This window comes from Anabrus simplex, chromosome 7 (genome assembly GCF_040414725.1).
Source record: "Anabrus simplex isolate iqAnaSimp1 chromosome 7, ASM4041472v1, whole genome shotgun sequence".
In the NCBI taxonomy this organism is placed as follows: Eukaryota; Metazoa; Arthropoda; class Insecta; order Orthoptera; family Tettigoniidae; genus Anabrus; species Anabrus simplex.
This window is the reverse complement of record NC_090271.1, coordinates 272,948,802-272,964,902: the sequence shown is the minus strand read 5'-3', so window position 1 is coordinate 272,964,902 and position 16,101 is coordinate 272,948,802. Positions and strand designations below refer to the sequence as shown.

General features: G+C 39.9%; 1 protein-coding gene across 1 annotated transcript in view; it reads left to right on the top strand.

Moving 5' to 3' along the window:
* LOC136877107 (lachesin) overlaps positions 1–16,101 on the top strand; it is a 1,203,705-nt gene that overhangs the window by 1,052,931 nt on the left and 134,673 nt on the right. The window contains exon 5 of the mRNA XM_067150922.2: positions 4,569–4,666. Within this exon, the coding sequence (XP_067007023.1) occupies positions 4,569–4,666 (98 nt within the window). The remainder of the gene's footprint in view (positions 1–4,568; positions 4,667–16,101) is intronic.

The following is a 16,101-nucleotide window of genomic DNA, read 5'->3' as shown; positions in this document are numbered from 1 at the left end:
TGGCAGGGAGTGATTGAGTTAGGTAGAAATGTAGTAAGCAGTCTGGTCTATGCTGACGATTTGGTCTTAATGGCAGATTGTGCCGAAAGCCTGTCTAATATCTTGGAAATTGTAAATAGGTGCAATGAGTATGGTATGAAAATTAGCTTTTCGAAGACTGAATTGATATCAACCGAGCTCGATAGCTGCAGTCGCTTAAGTGCGGCCAGTATCCAGTATTCAGCAGATAGTAGGTTCGAACCCCACTGTCGGCAGCCCTGAAAATGGTTTCCCGTTGTTTCCCATTTTCACACCAGGCAAATGCTGGGGCTGTACCTTAATTAAGGCCACGGCCGCTTCCTTCCCCCTCCTATCCCTTTTCTGTCCCATCGTCGCCGTAAGACCTATCTGTGTCGGTGCGACATAAAACAACTAGCAAAAAAATTGATAACAGTAGGTAAGAAATTCAATAGAATTGAATGTCGGATTGGTGAAACAAGGCTGGAACAGGTAGCTACTTTCAAGTACAGTATATAGAATGTGTGTTCTCCCAGCATGGTAATGCAGTGAGATTGAATCAGGGTGCAGTAAAGGTAATGCAGTGAGCTCGCGGTTGCTATCAACAGTGTTGTGTAAGAAGGAAGTCAGCTCCCGGACGAAACTATCTTTACGTCGGTCTGTTTTTGTACCAACTTTGCTTTACGGGAGCGCAAACTGGGTGGACTCATAATATCTTATTCATATGTTAGAAGTAACAGACATGAAAGTAGTGAGACTGATTGCTGGTAAAATCAGGTTGGAAGAATGGCAGGAGGGCACACGGAATGAGGAGATAAAGGCTAAGTTAGACATGAACTCGATGGATGAAGCTGCACGCATAAATCGACTTCGGTAGTGGGGTCATGTGAGGCGATTGGAGGAAGATAAGTCACTTAGGAGAACAATAAACTGTTATGGAGAGTAAGAGAAGTAGAGGGAGACAAATACGACGATGCTTAGACTCAGTTTCTAACATTTAAGGATAAGAGGTGTAGAACTAAATGAGGGCACAGTACTAGTTGCAAATAGAGGAGTGTGGCGACGTATAGTAAATTCACAGGGGCTTGCAGACTGAACGCTGAAAGGCATGACGCTCTTTAATGATTATGTATGTATGTAAGTATAAAAACTTATGAGTACATTTTGGTCCGTTTAAATACATATCGTTGGTTTTCCTTTACCATCTCGTATGCCCGTCCCAATGCTCTTCCTACCAGCCACATATGTATATGGAGTCCATCAGAATAATTTTCATTGGGTTCATTTCACTATGGTAATGTATGAAGGAAAATTGATCCTGCCATACCGTATTGTAGGGATGGCGTTTGAATGGCGAATTTACGCGCTTCTACAGCATAATGTGTTTAAGGTTCTTTTTACTTTACCCGTTAGCACAGGAAAATGGACACAACGAAAATTATTCTGATGTACTGCATATATATATATATATATATATATATATATATATATATCTGTGGCTGTAAGGCGTGGGGTTGGAAGAGATTTGGGATTATCATGTTTATAAACCTATTTACGTCAACTTTATTCATAAATTAAAATATCATCCCCCATTGTATTTGTATTTTTTCTTCCAATGCCACGTTTCAAGGACTTGAAGAGCTGATGGTAAAATGGTGGTGTATATGGAAGTTCCATAAGAGTTATGCCATTATATAGCGTCTTCACACCGAAAAGTAACTTGAATGAGTCCTCAAAAATATTTCTATTTCAACCTATTTAAGTCATTTAATGTTTCTTTGAAAAAGTAATTTTAACTTAAAATTTCCAGCTTGTCAAACACGCAAGTTCAATATAAATATTACACTATAACATACCTGTAATAAAACACACTATTGAAGAAGGAATTCAAAACACACTATTATACAAAGAATGGCATGTTTCTTTCTTAGTGGGGAGACCCAGCTTAACACGGGGAAAATAGGCCAATATTCATTTGATTGTTATATATGCTACAAACGTTGTTGACAAATGCTGCACATATCTCAGTATTGCCATGCTTCCTAGCAATCAGAAGAAACTTCAATAATGTCAAAATTCTAATTATAACATTTTAAAATAAAATGTTCAAAATTTCCCACCTTTTCAACTCTCTTACTGTTCCACGGATAATAATGATTTTTTTCAGGGTTTTGTCCCATAGTGTTGTAGTACAATCCGCACCTCATTCAGGTCGACACGATTTATACTAGATTTTATATTATATATTTATTTACAATAATATTAATATTTTCAGGAGCTGGGAATGAAAACACAACAAAAATATCTAAAACACAATCTATGTTAGTGATTGAGTTTCATTTTGTAGGTGGAGGTTTGGTATACAATTTGAAAAGGAAAAGTAAAAAAATTCTTATAAACTTGGAATTTATAAGGAAAACAGTGATATATTGTTAAAAAGATGGGGAAATTTCAAAATTTTATTTTAAAATGTTATAATTAGAATTTAGAAACTATTGAAGTAGCTTCTGGTTGCCAGGAAGAATGCTAATACTGGGATATGTGCAGCAATTATCAACAACAATTGTAGCATATTTAACAATAGAATGAGTATTAACGATCCTTTTTCTTTGTTAAGCTGGGTCTCCCCCTCCTAAAGAACAAAATCATATTATTGTTTAATAGTGTTTTACAGGTATTTTGTAGTGTAATATTATATTGAACTTGTATCTTCGACAGACAGAAAATCTTTTAAGTTACAGAGTAAACAGAGTAGACACCGGAGAGTATAGCTTCCTCCTTAACAAAAAGAAGAAATTTTTGAAAAATAGTGAAAAAATATAGACTTTTCAAAATGAAACTACTGAATAATATGTCATCTTTCATCATATCTGACACTGCTTTAGTAGACTCAAAGTCATTCTAATTCATTCAAACCACAATAATTTCCTTGTGGTGTTTGATTTAACAGTACGCCAGTACCAGTCATTTGGAACTAAGATATTTACCAATTTCGTCTTGATGTTATGAATTGTGTCAAAATCCTGATCTCACTTTATAAACTTCCTATAATAAAGTAACAAAATAATATAATCAATTTAGTACCTATCAGGTATTTCGGTAATAATATTTTAACATAAAACTGTTAAGAGCATCACTAATTAGCTGCGAATAAGATATTTCAAAACAATCAGATGCACTGGTTGAGCCCTGTGTACTATTACTCTGCAGATTTCATACTAACACAGCTATAAATTAGAATGAACAAATTAGAAATGATAGCACATATGATATTTTCAAATATACCCCTCTGAAGACAGAAGCAATTTGAGTAAGTAGGCGGAAAATCTGCTATCAGATGGCAACGCAATGTGGGAACTGAGCTGTGCTTCTTTGCTTCATAACAGTAATAATTTCTAATTTGCAGTTACATTTTATCTCAAATTTTCAAGAAGATTCATGTGTTCCCCTCACCTTTTCAACGCTTTAGTTGATAGATAGGTGTATGCACTGTGTCTAAATATGATATGTAGTGAAACTTTAGTATAAATTACACGTGATTGTTGGAATTAAATGATTTTAGGCAATTCGAGATTACTTTTACCTAATTCACTGAGTGTATTTATTATTCTTCTTCCTCTTATTGTTATTATTATTATTATTATTATTATTATTATTATTATTATTATTATTATTATTATTATTATTATTTCTACAACGTTGTGTTCAAGTAAGAAGGGATATTGAACTTATTTAGCAGATTAATTCGTTTTCTTCTCTTCCCTCAATCCCTCCATCCTCTTGCTGTGTTCTTCGTTCCGTTTTTCAGTCCATGCATTGGAGGTTCTCATCTTGGGTTTTTCAGAAAAATGATGTTTGTATACCAACTATCTAAAACGAAGCCTGTCCCATATAATTTCACCTGTTATGCTGATTTCTTGAAGGTCTTTTTCAATTTTTATTATCCAATTATTCTTGACTTGAAGGGAGGAAGCATAATTAAATATCTTTTTCAGTAAGTCTTTCATTTTCCATTCTTTGAATATGGCCATAAAATTTTAATCGTCTTTTTCTTATATTGTCGGATATTTTTTCAGGATGCTGGTATAATTCATGAGACCTCCTTTTATTCCAGACTCCTGCTATGCATACTGGGACACAGATTTTCCTAAGGATTCTCCTTTCTTGTTTTGGTAACATTTTAGTTAGTGATCTGCCTCCAGTGATCAAGGTTTCTGATGAGTATAATGCTTCAGGCTTAACTGCAATGTTATAATGTTCTAATTTAGCGTTCCTAGGTATTGATCTTTTGCTGTATCTTTTCCATGTGATTCTGTAGCCTTTTTGTAATTTAGAAATGCTCTCACTGTTTGCTTCAGGATTTAATCCCGATGGTTGGATGACTTCCCTTAAGTAATTGAAATTATTTACCTGATTTTTTTACCGAACTGAGTTTCCAGAGGTTGTTTGTATAAGTATCGCGGATGTCTTTCCATGTGTCGGGTTTTTCGTATTATTTTCATTATTATTATTATTATTATTATTATTATTATTATTATTATTATTATTATTATTGTTATTATTATTTACAGATCCACCCGAAATCGAAGTCGAGCGTAGCTGGGTCCACTCTGGGGAGGGCTACGAGGCGCAGCTCGTCTGCATTGTTCACGGTGAACCTGCACCAGAGGTAAGAATAGCATTCATTTTAAAATTAATATATTTTACATTAAAGTTCAAAGAAAAGGTAAAATTCTTCAAATGTAATTTAGAAACTTCATTAGTTAATATTAAGTGGAGTATTAAAACATTAAGAGTGCGGTATGTTGGTTTTGTATACCTATTAAAATGCCTCCCGAGAACAATTTCAGTACCACATAACATTAAATCAACTGTCATAGCTTTTAAAGCTGTTACCATTCTACACTTTTCACCAAGTGACTGACAAAACAACATAAAATGGAGCATTGTATGGACAAAGATTTTGACAGTCCGTAATGGGACTGAGGAAATTTAGTAAAATGCCCGGTTCCCTCACGCTTAACCCTATGTTTGGCAAAGATATAAACTCCGTTTTTTCGAATATAGCCAGTGCTGTTCAGTGTAAGTAGAAGCCACCGAACTGGTTACCACTAACTCAACAGGAAACAAGCCATCTTCATGAGCACGCAAAACGATTTAATCCAGAGAGATTGCGGTCATATTTCAAGAGATGAATGCAATGAACTTGAAAAGTGAAACCTAAAATACTCCACGATTTCCTAATCACGTTTTCTTAACCCTCCAGTACTCGCATAGGGTTATAAATTACCCAAACTCTTGGAAAACGACTGCCAACATTTTTCTACCTTTAACTGTAACATGGGCTGCTGCATACCTTTCAAGTATATTGTGTAGCTCCTCCCGAGTTGTTTGTCGTAAATCTTCTGACGTCGGTACGTTTCCAGCAGTGAGACAAAACGATCACTGGAGAAACTGAATTGGCACTCTTGATTTGTCAATTTCAATTCTTGCGTGTGTTGTTATCATGGTAACGTCTAGTTACTTGAGTGTAAACAGTACATTTTTTTTTTTTTTTTTGCTAGTTGCTTTACGTCGCACCGACACAGATAGGTCTTATGGCGACGATGGGAAAGGAAAGGGCTAGGAGTTGGAATGAAGCGGCCCTGGCCTTAATTGAGGTACAGCCCCAGCATTTGCCTGGTGTGTAAATGGGAAAACACGGAAAACCATTTTCAGGGCTCAAACCTACTATCTCCCGAATACTGAATACTGGCCGCACTTAAGCGACTTCAGCTATCAAGCTCAGTAAACACTAAATATAAGCCGTGATATAGTTTGGAACATTAGCATTAACCGAAACGAATTTGTCAATTTATTTTTCCTGAATTATTTGATGAAGAATTACTGGAACCAGAAAATGAAGGTGAACAGGACAATACAGAGACACCAGAGCATGATTTACTTTCAGAACAGGACATTAGTGACTTAATTGAACAAGATAGTGCCGATACATCAGGCATGAAATCGACGACGCATCGAACAGGCCCTGCCAATACAACATTTATGGACGTAATGGCGTGGCTGAATGGAGCACCGTGGGGAGGTTTAAAAACGCACCTACTCGTGCTCACAATAAAGTCCCATCCTATCTACTTGGTTCCAGGCTGAAAACTCGTGGTTTTACGGATCCAATGGCATTGTTTAATTTTTTATTGGCGAAAATGTAGGAATAATAAAAATTTTACGAGAGACAAAGATGCCAAAGCAAGCTCAAAAGAAGTCAGGGTTCTCCGACGCTACCCTTGAAGAGAAAAACACCAAGATTATCTGGAAGATTTGCTGTATGCTCTACAAATTGGGATTGAAATAGCAAAAATCTTGTGTGCTTCATCATCATCATCATCATCATCTGTTTACCCTCCAGGTTCGGCTTTTCCCTCGGACTCGGCGAGGGATCCCACCTCTACCGCCTCAAGGGCAGTGTCCTGGAGCTTCAGACTTATGGTCGGGGGATACAACTGGGGAGAATGACCAGTACCTCGCCCAGGCGGCCTCACCTGCTAAGCTGAACAGGGGCCTTGTGGAGGGATGGGCAGATGGGAAGGGATAGGCAAGGAGGAGGGAAGGAAGCGGCCGTGGCCTTAAGTTAGGTACCATCCCGGCATTCGCCTGGAGGAGAAGTGGGAAACCACGGGAAACCACTTCGAGGATGGCTGAGGTGGGAATCGAACCCACCTCTACTCAGTTGACCTCACGAGGCTGAGTGGACCCCGTTCCAGCCCTCGTACCACTTTTCAAATTTCGTGGCAGAGCCGGGAATCGAACCCGGACCTCCGGGGGTGGCAGCTAATCACGCTAACCACTACACCACAGAGGCGGACTCTTGTGTGCTTAATGAAACATATGCCTGCCAAGATAATTTCAGTACCGTGTGTGTTGAATGCCTAAACCAGGAAACCGAAAATGGGTAAAACAGACGAAAATTCATTGTTCAAATCGTAATGAAGTGTAATCGATTTTCATCGTTCTAGTGTTTACGACTGCATGAACTCAAGCGTTATTATGGACGATGTTTATCTGCCTTGGAGTTATGTAAGATTACTTTTCTTCTGCGTGGTGTATTGTTAATGGATATAGTATGAGTTACTTTAATCGTGTTTTCTTCATGTATGGGTTCCTGATCCAGAAACATAGCTGTCCCCGCGGTGTAGGGATAACATGCCTGCCTCTTACCCCGGAGGCCCCGGGTTAGATTCCCGACAAGGTCAAGGATTTTTACTTGTACCTGAGGGTTGGTTCGAGGTCCACTCAGCCTAAGTGATTACAGTTGAGGAGCTATCTGAAGGTGAGATGGCGGCCCCTGTCTAGAAAGCCAAGAAAAACGGCCGAGAGGATCCGTTGTGCTGACCACATGACACCTCGTAATCTGTAAGCCTTCCGGCTTAGCAGCGGTCGCTTGGTAGGCCATGGTCCTTCGGGGCTCTTGCGCCATGGGTTTTTTTTATTTTATTCAGAAACATCATGAAAACAGCACAATTTTAGTTTTACGTTATGATACATTTTCATTAAGAAATGGGTTTATATTTTACTCCACGCGAGCACTGGCGTGACAAAACTGCGCGCGAGAATTGGAGGGTTGAAAGTCTATGACTATCAAAATTGAAGCATGTAGGAGGTTAATATCTATGTAGTGTTTTAAGGAACTTGAAATATTGAAGCTAAATATATTGAAGGTATGAAACTTGCTTCGACCTTTTAAACTACGTTGAATACGATCGGCCGCCTCTGTGGTGTAGTGGTTAGCGTGATTAGCTGCCACCCCCGGAGGCCCGGGTTCGATTCCCGGCTCTGCCACGAAATTTGAAAAGTGGTACGAGGGCTGGAACGGGGTCCACTCAGCCTCGGGAGGTCAACTGAGTAGAGGTGGGTTCGATTCCCACCTCAGCCATCCTGGAAGTGGTTTTCCGTGGTTTCCCACTTCTCCTCCAGGCGAATGCCGGGATGGTACCTAACTTAAGGCCACGGCCGCTTCGTTCCCTCTTCCTTGCCTATCCCTTCCAATCTTCCCATCCCTCCACAAGGCCCCTGTTCAGCATAGCAGGTGAGGCCGCCTGGGCGAGGTACTGGTCGTACTCCCCAGTTGTATCCACGACCAAGAGTCTGAAGCTCCAGGACACTGCCCTTGAGGCGGTAGAGGTGGGATCCCTCGCTAAGTCCGAGGGAAAAACCGAACCTGGAGGGTAAACAGATGATGCTGATGATGATGAATACGATCGGATAAAAGTCAGCTGAGTTATCACGAGAGTAAACGACACAGAACATTAACTGCATTGTTGTATAATAGTTTCACCATGTTGAATTATGTTTCGCAATTCACTGAGAATCTGGAGCGACCAGCAGATGAAACTGTTCTAAAGTTACATGCTAAAATTTTAGCTCAAACAGAATAGCAGATCTTTGAATTACAATGGGATAACAGCTGTTTTAGACAACAGTTTAGTTATTGTCAGTAGTATGTAATGATTTATCCTGCTCCATGGCTGAATGGCCAGCGTAGTGGCCTTCGGTTCAGTTCGATCCCCGGCCAGGTCACGGATTTTGAACTGTTTACACTTAATTCCTCCAGCTCGTGGAGTCGATGGTCATTTGTGAAATAACTTATCTGTTTGGTCGCCAAGTGACACTGGTGGAAATATACAGGATGAAGCCGAACACCACTGACAGACTTTACCTTCAGAGTATAGTGGTATAAATAACTCCTGGTCTCCCGTACAGTACCCATACGTCTATCTTTCCTGGACATGAGGAGACACCGGTTCTCCTTGAAAATAAAAGACAGACATTCTCGCAAAAAACAGGCTCGTTACCCAACATAGAAATTACCTACAACAAATCAACCTCGAAGCTATGCCAAAGCCCAAATCTAAATACATCTAACAAGACAGTACAAGTACAAAAAGGTGTGTTACAAGAGAATTAATTTTTCATGACAAATACAGCCGACTCAAGTGCAAAACATTAGTGCCCGAATTCATTCTCACTAAGTTTCTCTAAGTTTAAGTGCTACTTTGAACGCCAAAGAATTAACATTTCAGTCCATTAATTATGCTTTAGTGGGTCTTCTTTATTAGTGGACTTTTCGACTGTTCGACTGTGCCATGTTTGAAAGGACAATATTTGAACTTAAGTGTCATATAAACAATAATTGTAACGTAGAATTTTCGAAGCTTCTGTTTAGGAAATCCTTCTGCTACAAACACTTCCTTAAATTCATTCAATACTTAGTTTCCTAATTTTGTGTCAAGGACCTATAATTACTTAACTGATCAAAACCATAACTATCAAATGAGTTGGCCGTGCGGTTAAGGGCGCGCATCTATGGGCGCGCATCTATGGGCTTGCATTCGGGAGGTAGTGAGTTCAAACCCCTTTCTCGGCAACCATGAAGATAGTTTACCGTGGTTTCCCAATTTCACACCAGGAAAATACTGGGCCTGTACTTTAATTAAGGCTACGGCCACTTCCCTCCCACCCGTAGCCCTTTCCTATATCATCGACGCCATAAGACCTTTCTGTGTTGGTGCTACGTAAAGACAATTCATGTTATTAGAACTATAACCCTAACATTGAACTCCGATACAATAGGGTTCAAACTGTTAGGATATTCAATCGTCGGAGTTCGGGAAGAAGGTCATATCTCAAAATGCTCTTCCTATCCGTTATATTTTTCCTTAGGACTGGTCACGCCTCCCAGTCACATATGGATATTTAGTCCATCAGAACAGTATTCGTTGTGTTCATTTTACAATGCTTAGGTGTGTCCGGCTCCATGGCTAAATGGTTAGCGTGCTGCCCGTTGGTCGCAGGGGTCCCAGGTTTGATTCCCGGTCGGGTCGGAAATGTTAACATCATTGGTTAATTCGGCTGGCACGGGGGCTGGGTGTATGTATCGTCATCATCATCATCATTTCATCCTCGTCACGACGCGCGGGTCATCTACGGGTGTCAAATCGAAAGACCTACACCTGGCGAGCCGAAATTGTTCTCGGACACTCCCAGCTAGTAATGAAATGGCATATGGCTATTAGTGCCCGGAGTATCCGACGATATTTTCGGCACGCCAGGTGCATGTCTCTTGATTTGACTCCCGTAGGCGCCCTGCGCGTCGTAATGACGATGGAATGATTATGAAGACGACACATACACTCAGCTCCCGTGCCAGCGAAATTAACCAATGATGGTTAAAATTCCCGAAATCAATCAATCAATCAATCAATCAATCAATCAATCAATCAATCACTCACTCAATCAATCAATCAATCAATCAATCAATCAATCAATCAATCAATCAATCAATACTGCTCTGCATTTAGGGCACTCGCCCAAGTGGCAGATTCCCTATCTGTTGTTTTCCCAGGCTTTTCGTAAATGATTTCAAAGAAATTGGAAATTTATTGAACATCTCCCTTGGTAAGTTATTCCAATCCCTAACTTCCCTTCTTATAAATGAATATTTGCCCCAGTTTGTCCTCTTGAATTCCAACTTTATCTTCATATTGTGATCTTTCCTACTTTTATAAACGCCACTCAAACTTATTCGTCTACTAATGTCATTCCACGCCATCTCTCCGCTGACAGCTCGGAACATACCACTTAGTCTAGCAGCTCGTCTTCTTTCTCCCAATTCTTCCCAGCCCAAACTTTGCAACATTTTTGTAACGCTACTCTTTTGTCGGAAATCACCCAGAAAAAATCGGGCTGCATTTCTTTAGATTTTTTCCAGTTCTAGAATTAGGACACTGCCGAGAATCGAACTCGGGTCCCCTGTGACCAAAGGCCAGCACGCTAACCATTTAGCCATGGAGCCGAATTCCCGACTAGTGATGGATTGCGACTGGAATCGTGAAGAGTCGATTCCATATGGATGGGGAATCGATTCTAAGGGAGTAATAGCACCATCTATGATGTAGATACGTAAACACGTGCAGCACGAATGTGTTCTGTAATATGAGTTCGTTTTGGTTTACAACCAGATCACTTTACAAGCCATACCTGCTGTTATTGTAGTGTCCTGGAGTTATATACTGTAATGCGTCTGTAATTTGATCAGAAAATATGATATTCTGTTTGATACTAATCAAATTGTATGGGCTGTAAACAAATCAAAACTTGCACGGGGATTATGACATAATATAACACTACTATTTCAACAAAATACAATTGTACTAAAGAGACAATCTTAACTAATATTAAGCTGTGATGAAAACAAAAAAGTAATTCTGACAGTTTCTCATTATAATACTTAGCAGTAGTATGAAATGTTCTTCTTCTTCTTTTTCTACCACTTTTCCCACACCTATGGTGCCAACTGTGTAGCACAAGTTGATTTGGCCCAGTTTTACAACTAGATGCCCCTCTTGACCTCAATACTATGTTGAAGGATGTAATCAATATTGCGTGTTCCTCTGGTGGTTGGTAGTGTGGTATGTTGTCTGTATATGAAGAGGAAACGGTTGGGACAAACACAAACACCCAATCCCCGGCCAAAAGAACTAATCAGAGGCATTTAAAATCCCCCATCCGGCCGGGAATCGAAACCGGGACCCTCTGAACCGAAGGCCTCAACGCTGACCATTCAGCCAATGAGTCGGACAGTAGCATGAAATGTTCATTGCAAATTAAATGCAACAGAAGACAGGTAGGTACTTATTAAAATGTGACTTAATTCCACAACTTTACACGTACTACCGATATTTGAATAACGCCCAGCACACTCTAGTGACGTCATCAGGAACCGATTCCTCGTACGCGACATTGAGTGCGACCTCAGAGTCATTCAGCCGTCATTCAAGCACATCACTACTGCCGGCGTCCGACTCGTTGGCTGAACGGTCAGCGTACTGGCCTTCGGTTCAGAGGGTCCCGGGTTCGATTCCCGGCCGGGTCGTGGATTGTATCCTTAATTGGTTAAGTCCAATGGCACGGGGGCTGGGTGTATGTGTTGTCTTCTTCATCATTTCATCCTAATAACGACGCGCAGGTCGCCTACGGGAGTCAAATAGAAAGACTTGCACCTGGCGAGCCGAACCCGTCCTGGGATATCCCGGCACTAAACGCCATACGACATTCATTCATTCGCTACTCCCGGCACTAAAAGGCATACGCCATTTCATTTTCAATGCTTACGTATGAAACTTACCGTACCGCCCTCTAGGAACGTATGTTTACATGGCTTCTTTATGCACTCCTACAGAATAATGTATTTAAGTTTCATTTTCCTTTGAAAATGAACACAACGAAAATTGTTCTGATGGACTGCATATCCGTATGTGGCTGGGGGGGGGGGGGCGGATCAGTCCTGGATAACGGGTAGGAGGAGCATTTTGAGATATGACCTCTTTTCCAGAACAGCGACGAAATAAAGCTCGAATATTTGTCTGTTTGTCGCCGTATTTTATAGACTTTGTTATGTCGAAACCTCCGTAGTGGTCCTCAGTTGACCTTAAACTGGGAAATATTACAAAAGCCTTAAAAGCAAACGAATGTATAGATGGCGAACACCCTATAGTTTTATGGATTATTTTGCTTCTACCCGTACCAACACTTTCTTGATCGAAGTAGTAATACTTGACTTCTTTCTTTGTTGCAATGTTGGCAGAATTGCTGATTGGGTTTCCTTCACTGCTTTTCACTCTCTAGAGAACCGTGCTCTGGTCTCTTGGGGAGTGACGGGTGTTGAAACATTTCTATTGAGATTGCCTGTGAGTGACGTTAATGGCGATTACATTAGCCCACTGCCTGTTAGTCAGTTTGGTCACGTGGACTAAACTTATAATAGCATTATAGCAGCCCAGGTACACAACAGACAGGCTCTTTTTTTACAACGTCAAAATTGGGGAATAATTATAATCTGAACTGGCACCAGTGATGGAAGTTTCAAGATAGGCACGCGATGAACGAATAAAGTTTAGAAGCATGCTTAATATTCTGAGTGCTTATGAAAGTTTGCTTAAGGAAACGAAAGAGAAGTGCCACATTCAATCAATATAGCTCATGCAAAGGCTGTGCGATATTCAGAAGTGCATGATCTGGCAAAAGGGAAATTTAAAGTACTGTGAAAAAGAAGAAGTATCATATTATGATAATAGCATATAGCAGAGCAGTTGGCCTTTTAATTTCATGATTGTACATGTAACATCCGGTTTTCAGCAAGTGTTTTTATATGAACTAGTCCATAATGCAGCAAGGACACTAGTCATGGGGAGGAAAGGGCAAATGGAGAAATTGGAAATCAAGGAGAGGAAAATGTTGAGGAAATTCCAAAATAACAAACAAGTTTTTATAGAAACGAATCACTCTACTGCCATGTTCATACGGTGGTCTACCCCTACAGTTCGTGCCACCTACACTTCCTTCAAAAATCAACTGAACGAGTCGTGGATGTCTTAAGACGTGTCCTATCTCTTCTTCTTGTCAAATTCAGCCAAACAGAACTCCTTTCACCAATTCGATACAATATCACTTCATTTGTGATTAGATCTACCCATGTCACCTTCAACATTCTTCTCTAACTCGAAATTTCAAAAGCTTCTATTCTCTATCTTTCTGGGCTGGTTATCCTTCATGATTCATTTCCATAAAATGCCACGCTCCATACGAAAGTCTTCAAGAACATTTTTCTAATTAATATATCAATGTTCGAAATGAGCAAATTTATTTTCTTAAGAATTGCCTCCCTTGCTTGTGCTAGTCTGCAATTTAGGTCCTCCTTACTTCTGCCATGATTAGTTGTTTTACTATCCCAGTAAACAATATTCATCTACATCGTTTATTTCCTTTCCTGATATTTCCTGCATCCACTGAATTTGTTCGACTGTTCTCCAGTTCTTTTGTCATGGAATTATTTATTTTCATTTCGTACTCCTTCCTCAAGCCTTTCGACTAGTCATGGTGTATGAACAGACTCTTCTATAAGCATTGCTATAGTTCCAAAGGTATAACTTTGGGAACTTCCCGTTGCTACGCTGGTTTGAACGCACAGCACGGCCTTTATGAGATAATTTTCCGCATGCTGATCGACTAAAAAGCCTATGTTACCATTACTTCTTCTTCTTTTCTTCCTCTTCTTTCCGTGCCATATCCGGTTCTCCCGAACGTTGGCGATAAGATCTATGGAATATATTTTGCCTTTGGGCTTTTCCGTTGGCCTTCCTTGATCCCGGGCCATTCTCCTTTGTCTTCCAGCCAGGTTTTTCTATTGGGACCGACACCGCGCTTACCGTCATTCCTTTCCGTGTTGTATTAGCTACAGGAGTTGGTACGTATTTTCTCGTCATATGATAATTTTTCATCAATCACTACTGATCTGCATTTAGGGCAGCCGCCCAGGTGGCAGATTCCCTATCTGTTGTTTCCCTAGCCTTTCCTCATGACTGAAATTTGAACGTCTTTGATTTACCACTTACATAAACCAAATTTAAAACACAAGGACATATTAATAAGATATGCCCGGCGCAATATTTTGAGCTGATTACTTAATCGGTGGCAATCTTTTTTTAATTTTCATATGTTGCATGGGAAAATTCTCCTTGGATCACAGTTCGAATTTTTTTGGTCTATAATTTGGTTGACTTGTCAAAAATACTCTTATATTTATGAACGACTCCAAGTTTTGCAGTCAGATATAAACTACTGGAGATATAAGCTTTTCAATTTTTCATTATTCACTCAGTAGGCAAACATCTAGTTTTGCGCTATTTCGGGAGTAAAAACATAGGTAACATTCAACCGATAATAACATGCAGAACTAATTTTCATTCCTGTACAAATTCAAGCATTCTCTGAAAATGTCAGGTGAATCCGATAAGAACTCTGTCGCAAGGATCATTTTATGCATGGCACAGAGTTGAAAGATTTCTAGGGTAAATAAAAGCAATTGAAAGTTTTAAGAAGCGTACTTGTACATTGCTCCGTCAAACGTTTTTCTCTTCCCTCGCACTGCGTTGGCCTACTACAAGGTAAATGGATATTCCACTGGTAGCATTGAAATGGAAGACCGAAAGAACTTTGAAGCCAAGCTTGACATCGCGAAAGAAACGGGTCTGGGCTTGCTGTATATACGCCGAACCACTACACTATAATTTTTCATCAATCACTACTGATCTTCATTTAGGGCAGTCGCCCAGGTGACAGATTCCCAATCTGTTGTTTTCCTAGCCTTTCCTCATGACTGAAATTTGAACGTCTATGATTTACCACTTACCACTTAGCTTTGAAAAAAAATGGCATTAGGGAAGAACTGTTAACTGGATTAAAATGAGGAAGAATTGGATGAATTTCTAAAGTTAAAATTGAAAATTCGGTTTTGTGTGTGTCAAAATTTGCAAAATTTAATTCATGACACACCTTAAACTGTAATCTGGTAACATTGAAGGTTATGGCTTGTAATCATTCAAAACCAGAATATATATATATATATATATATATATATATATATATATATTTGCTTCTTGCTTTACGTCGCACCGACACAGATAGGTCTTATGGCGACGATGGGACAGGAGAGGGCTAGGAATGGGAAGGAAGCGGCCGTGGCCTTAATTAAGGTACAGCCCCAGCATTTGCCTGGTGTGAAAATGGGAAACCACGGAAAACAATTTTCAGGGCTGCCGACAGTGGGGTTCGAACCTACTATCTCCCGAATACTGGACACTGGCCGCACTTAAACGACTGCAGCTATCGAGCTCGGTCCAGAATAGAATGACTGCAATAAATTTTCCATTGAGATGCCCGTTGAAAGGCATGCATTCTATAGATGTGTGTACTAGACTCTATCAAGCATATAATTACACAAAGTTCTTTGTAGTCTTTATGTTCATGGAGTTAAGAGAAGTGAAACGTATTTGGAAATAAATGCATGCCAAATTTACAGATGGTTCAGTGAAACAGGATCGTGAAGGAATGGCCTCCAATACAGAATATATTATAATAATGCCATGCCCTACTTTCGAATCATCTGAAGCTCTGAGGAAAGAAAAGGGAAAAGAATAGAATACGGAGTAAGTTGGTTATGCGGTTAGGATTGCACAACTGTAAGCTTGCATTCGGGAGGTAGTGGGTTCG